The 6,639-nt window shown below is 39.4% G+C and overlaps 1 protein-coding gene across 4 annotated transcripts in view; it reads right to left on the bottom strand.

The window, feature by feature from the left end:
* NNT (nicotinamide nucleotide transhydrogenase) overlaps positions 1 to 6,639 on the bottom strand; it is a 91,017-nt gene that overhangs the window by 37,593 nt on the left and 46,785 nt on the right. For all 4 annotated transcript variants that reach the window (XM_023515010.1, XM_023515011.1, XM_003792967.2 and 1 more), the window contains 4 exons: positions 5,641 to 5,802; positions 4,077 to 4,187; positions 3,072 to 3,217; positions 1,433 to 1,628 (listed from right to left, as the gene is read on the bottom strand). In XM_023515010.1, coding sequence (XP_023370778.1) covers positions 1,433 to 1,628; positions 3,072 to 3,217; positions 4,077 to 4,187; positions 5,641 to 5,802 — 615 coding nt within the window. The remainder of the gene's footprint in view (positions 1 to 1,432; positions 1,629 to 3,071; positions 3,218 to 4,076; positions 4,188 to 5,640; positions 5,803 to 6,639) is intronic.

Genomic DNA, 6,639 nt, shown 5'->3' with positions numbered 1-6,639 from the left:
AAAAAAAAAAAGGAAGAAAGAAAGAAACACCTGAGTTTTTACTGATATAAAAGTATGTATTAGCACACAATTTTCAAATAATAATAAAATAAACAATACTCTTTAAGTTCTATATAGATCAGGGAGGAGTGAGGTTTGAGGGAGGGAGGGTAAAAGGCGGGACCACACCTATGGAGCATACGGCAAGGGTACAAGTCAAATCTGTCAAGTGTAGAACATAAATGTCAACACAATAATCAAGTAAATGAGGCGAAAGCTATGTTGACTTGTTTGATGTAACCATGTCAGATTATTTTAAAAAGTCAACACATTGTATCCCACATATGCATAAATGAACTATGTGTATATGACTTAAGAAAAAAAGTTAAAAAAAAACCTTAACTGCAAAAAAAAAAGTTCTATATAGATCAATTGACTTTCATAGAATGCTTTTCTTAATCTTTCCTAAAGTCTCATATCTATAACCAACCTAGTATTTGCAACTGATGAATGAGTGCGCTTCTGACCTGAACATTAATACTTCCCATTAACAAGATGAAAGTAAAGTAATAAGATGTGTGTGAGGACTTCATTTGTAACCCATGGAAGTGACTTCTTCACTAAATCTGATAAGTTTTCAAACAGTGGAGGAATATTTGCTCAATTTGAGGTGCTATTCACAGCTTGTGCTTAGTCAAAACACATTTTAAGCACAAGCTGAATTATTAACATTTTCTCCATCAGTTTCTGAGGTCTGAACAATAAACAATAAATCGAATGCAGATATGTAGCAGTTACTTCTACGCTGCAAACACTGTTACCACGTCCAAGTTCAACCTCCCAACATGACGTCACTCAATGTGAAACTGGGCAGAGAGGTGCAGAACCATCACCCAGTACTGTACACGTAGGATGGATACAAATAGCCTCAAGGGCATAGATAATAAAACCTAGTTAATTAGAAAATTATACATTTTATTATTATTACCTTTTTCTAATAAAATTTAAGTTTCTATAACTTAATGTTTAATAATGGCTATGTTTAACAACCAGCTCCCAAAATTCCTGAAAATTTAACCATCAGTCCCTATATGCTAGCTTCTGAACTGGATTAAAACACTGGTTTTTCAGTTGGTATATGATTTTTCCAAATTTTTAAGAAGTATATGAAGAAGAATCTTCTGCTATTTGTGCCCAGAATGAAAAACAAGCCTATATATATAGTACATAAGTATTCTATTCCCCCATTCTAGATCAGCTAAATGGACCCAGTAAAGGAAAATAAGAATTGAATACACGGTGTTTTTTGCCCACAATATTGACTCAGTTGATGTACTTAATGTTTTAAAATGTTCGTACTTGAATAAGAATTATACCAACTGGGATGAATTTTCACCAAAATAATATACAGCAAAGTAATTTCCACTAAATGCAGGAACCTACAAGTGCTTACCTATGGTACCGCCCAAAGCCATCATTCCAGACATCTGAGCTAGCAATTCTGGACTGGGTTTTAGGCCTCCAAGGGTGGCTGCCAGGCCTCCGGCAACCCCAATCATGCCCAATGCATTGCCAAGACGAGCTGTTCCCTGAGTGGAAAGGCCAGCCAAGGCACCAACACAGCACAAACCGGAGCCTAGGTACATGATCTTTTCAAAGGAAAGAGAAGAGAGAGATTATTAGAACTTTCATTCAATTAGCATAGAGAGGAACTTTGCCTCTCTCTCTTGTGGAAGCATGATTCTCTAAGAACAATTTTAAATTTAGACAATAGAGGGACAAATTCAAACCCTTGCTTTAATATTTCAGTATATTTTCCTACCTATTGTTAACATATGAAATACATACTTTGTATTATATTTGCAATTATACCATTCATGTAAGTTGGTTTCTTCTAGCTTTGATATCATGCACTAATATATATATACACATATATGTATTTGTATGTGTATGTAAGTGAAATGGACTTCTTACTGGATCTGAAAATACCAACCCTGATCAAATGTTATAAAAGAGCCAAGCCCTGGCTTAAGTGCAAGGGACTGTGCCATATATTTTACTTATGTTGGAACTGAGCCTCGTGACAATGACAAGAGGAAAAAAATCATTACCCTAGTTTTACAAAACAGAAAATCAGAGCTTAAAAAGATTGTGTAATTTCTCCAAGGTCAAATGATCAATAAAAAATGGCACATTTAGACTTGGGTCTCTCTGACTCACTGTTCCAACTGTTCTCAAAAAATATTTTGTTCATTCAACAAATACTACATGTTGGCAACACCAAAGAGACAGTGAAAAGAGATGGGAAACACAGAGTCTGAAACACAGGTAAGGTTCTATTAGACTTCAAGTTGGAATTTCCAAAGATCAACTTGATTATTTCTGTTTTTCTATACATGAACGTTTAAACTATGTGTTCTTGGTTGAACTGGCATAACATGCCTTGCTAACAAGAGATGATACACTGAACTTGTGAAAGAAGTGGGAAAGGATGGAACAGTACTTGATAACAAAAATTGTTATCATGATTATTCATGGCATGAATTGTTATCATGATTATTTCATGGCATCTTTACAATCCAGCCAGGTACATTAAGAAAATACTAATAACTTTCTCAACGCTTTTCACATGTGGAAAAACTTAGAAACAAACAGGTTAACGCACATTTAACACATTAACTGTCACATGAGTTGTATTTAACTAACACTAGTTTTGAGCCCAGGGCCCTGTGAAGCATATCTAACTCACATGTCTCCTGACCTATTGACCTAATAAAACACCATGACCTCAAGGAAAAAAAATGTTTCTAGGGTGTCAGTCAATGTGTTAAACTCAGTTAGCAGGTAACTCTGTGTCTTAGAATCCAGGGTCCTAATCTGGAGGAGAAAGGGATGCTTTGTTCAACCAAGTGTTTCCAGGGTTATCATATTTGCCTAATAAAAAGTTGTATTTGCTTCACAGTTTGAATTTTGGTAACATTCATTTGAATTTTGGTAACACACATTTGGTAACATTATTAACTAATAATGTTAAATCTAGTAAGGAAGAAAATACCACAGTAAAAATTAACACATTCAGAAGAACCTCTTACTTGTTCAATGTTATAACCGCTGTAGAGGGCAGCTAAATATCCACCCACAAAGGTGCCAGCAGGGAGCAGATACAGGTAGTTGTATTCTGGGGGGTCGGTGGGACGCTTGAACATGTCCAGCATTCTCTGAGTCACCAGGAAGCCACCTTACCAAAGCAAAGGGAATAAAAAAACAGAAAGAGGTATTTCGCTGAGCTGGGTGATTTTTCACAGTGCTACAATTTTTCTATTTTAAGCACATCTTTACTACTTAGGGACAAATGTAATTTTAAGCAACATTTTAGAACCTCAAAATTTAAAGTCATTCCGTTATTCAGACCAATTCTGCTGGAGTGGAAAACAAAACACTAAATATATTCAGGAAGAAAACTTGCTATCAGAATGCAAAACCAACTATTTCTGCAGGACTAAAAGCAAATAGCCATTCAAAAAGCTTGGGAAGCAAAAGATCAAAGGGCTTTTTTTTTTCCTAATAGGTGATTGTATTTGTTAAACCCAGTAATAAATGATAAAAGGAAAAAAATACCCTATCAATAGACACCAGCTCTCTTGAACACATTAAACAATTTTTACTTATAAAATAGTATCAAATGAATCCTAGCACAGGAGTGGTGTGCTAGGCTTCCCATTTTTAAGAACAAATACTGGCTAGGATAAGACAAAAGATTAAAATTTTATCTAAAATTAGACTTATTCATTGATGTTATGGTGGTACCTCTAAGTCAACTTAATTTGAAACTATGCATTCAAAACCTTTCCAGGTAACTTACAGTAAGACATCATTTTGTTTGTTTTAGGGCCAAGAGCGTTGTTCTCTTATCAATAAAAATTACAGATGGGCAAAATGACTAATTTTCCTTCTCAAAGAGCATGTAGGGTCTCAGCGAAACATTTTTTTAAAGTCCCACCTAGGTTCTTGAAATCAGAATGTCTATTTTAGGCTGATTTATATTTGCTATGTCTGCATTAAAAATAGCACTCTGGGCCCTCTCACCATGATCGTACCTGCGATGTTGACTGAGGATATGAATGCAGCCAGGGCAGCAAGGCCCTGCGGGGTCGAGGAAGGATACAGGTGTCCGCCCATTAGCGCCAACCCACCAACTGCAGTCAACCCTGGAAAGAAAGCATCAACACGGGGAATCATTACAGTGACACTGCCAAATCAAGTGTCCTCACACACATAGATGCAGACAGAGAAAAGTTCTCAACTTCATCTGTAATTCCTGCTCATTAAAATGCATAAAACCAACTGTACCCCCATCAAAAAAAAAAAGTAAGGCAGCTTTCTTGCACCTCCATGAAAATGATAGACACAATTGTCCTGATGAAGACTGTTTCAAATTCCCATCATTCTCACTTAAAGTACTACTGTGGGCAAAGGGTTAACAAAACCTTTTCTCCTTCTGCTTAAGAAGTGTTGTTTGTTTTTGTTGAGACAGTCTCATTATGTCACCCTCAGTAGAGTACTGTGGCATCACAGCTCACAGCAACCTCAAACTCTTGGGCTTAAGCAATTCTCTTGCCTCAGCCTCCCAAGTAGCTGGGACTACAGGCGCCCGCCACAACGTCTGGCTATTTTTTGGTTGTTGTTTTCTTTTTTTGGTAAGCCCGGGCTGGATTCATACCCACCAGCTCTGGTGTATGTGGCTGGTGCCCTAGCCACTGAGCTACAAGCACCGAGCCCTGCTTAAGAATTTAACCTTTTAACTTTCTAGCTGTCTTCCACCAATACATATAAATCAACAAGGCAGAAAACACTGCTATGGTAAAAAGTGACTCTTGCTGGATAACTAGCCTCTAAACTGTGAGGAACTATTCATGAGCTGTAAATGCCTGATGGGATGCCTAGCTTGCGCTTTCCTGACTATGGAACTTCTTGGAGCTGGACACGTTCGTTCCCTGCAGAAATCCTGTAAGCTCTGCCTATGGCAATGCTGTAAGAGACAACTACAGTTCTGAGGCTTCCGGGCCAGGGCAACTCCCACACCTCAGCAATGTGGAGTCCTTCCCTCATATCTGAACCATCGCAGGGGCCCAAAGAGAACAGCTCCTGGGCGGCTCTGTGGACTGCTACAGGGACAGCTGAGAAGACTCACACCAAAGAGAAACGCCTGATGCTGCCCCACTGGTGGGCGACCTGCGTCTCCTGTCCCATAAGCTTCACAGTAAACCTGAGGCCACGTGGGGCTTACTGTCACCTTATTAGACTGAATGTGTTCTCAAAACTAAGAAAAGCCCCTAAAGGATGGTCCAGCTCTGATTGTGTGAAACACTGGGTTTCAAATTTTATCAGTAGAGTCCTTTCCTTAAAGGAAATTGTAGTTGAAAGAAATAGGGTCAAGCTCTACGCTGCTTGACATGAGCTAGCCGAAAGGACTGACCTTCTTCCTCAGTCACAGCCCCATGTCTCACTTCTCTGGCAGCCCCCTGAGTCACTACAACGACCGCCTCAGATGCCAAGAGAAATAACTTGAAAACACAAACTTTGTGGCTTCACAGACAGCATTCAGAAAGCTGAAAACCCCTATGAAAACCTGAGATAAGGACAAACAAGAGAGGAACAAACCTGAGATTGCATTAGTCACAGACATCAGTGGTGAGTGGAGGGCAGGAGTCACTCCCCAGACAGTGTGGTAACCCACAATGCCAGCCAAGCCGAAAGTAGTCACCATCTGAGAAAAAGCTAGATTGGGGGCCACCATGCCCAAACCCAGCATCCCGGTGAGACCTAGAGAAAGAGCAAGGAGCGTAAGCTGCCGTCTAGTTATCTCAGTAAGATTAAAAGCACACACCCATTCACATACGAACTAATGTGTGGAACAGTCAGTGCTTTTCAATTCCACACCCTTGTCTGATTCAGACATATGGTGACCGGCACGTGGTGGGGAGGAATACAGGGGCACACGGTGGGCAGAACCCAACTTTCTGACCACTCCCAAATAGATTGTAATGATTTAGTAATAGTATTTACGGGTCACCTTACTAACAATTTGCACATTTTCCTCTGTGTAGCTTTTCGTCTTCTGTCCTGTAACTGTCATTGACAATGCCACATGTGTTTACACAAGAGTTTTTATTACAGAATTACAGGCCTATAGAGGACCAAGCAAAGCACTTTCAGCCTGGGCAGGACATAACCTTTATGAGACAGGACTTTTATGAGGCCAATTTTCTGTCACTCTCGAATTTGGCTGAGGAAGAGAAGTTTTAAAAGAGTAGGAAGAATTTCATTCACTCCAGCACCTCCCCAAAACATATGGCTTCCACCCACCCGGGACACAGTTTTGCAATTGCTCCTGAGTCTGGACTGGACTGCTGGCTAGGGCAGTAGGCTCCAGCCTCAACACCAAGTCAGCAAACAGGATTGTACAAAGAAAAGGGAAAGAAAATACAAATTAAATTAAGAATGTGCAGAATACAAACAGTCAGCTCTGAACATACATCTTTAATTACTGCCTTCCTTAATGGCAAACATGTGGATGGCTATTCTGCAATAGAAGAGAGGGTTACCTAGTGGCCAGTAAAAACAGAATGACAGTGGGTGACCAGGGAGCTGGACGTTAAC

This window comes from Otolemur garnettii, unplaced genomic scaffold, assembly GCF_000181295.1.
Source record: "Otolemur garnettii isolate 467f Iridium unplaced genomic scaffold, OtoGar3 scaffold00063, whole genome shotgun sequence".
Taxonomy (NCBI): Eukaryota; Metazoa; Chordata; class Mammalia; order Primates; family Galagidae; genus Otolemur; species Otolemur garnettii.
This window is presented reverse-complemented; position numbering and strand designations above follow the sequence as displayed.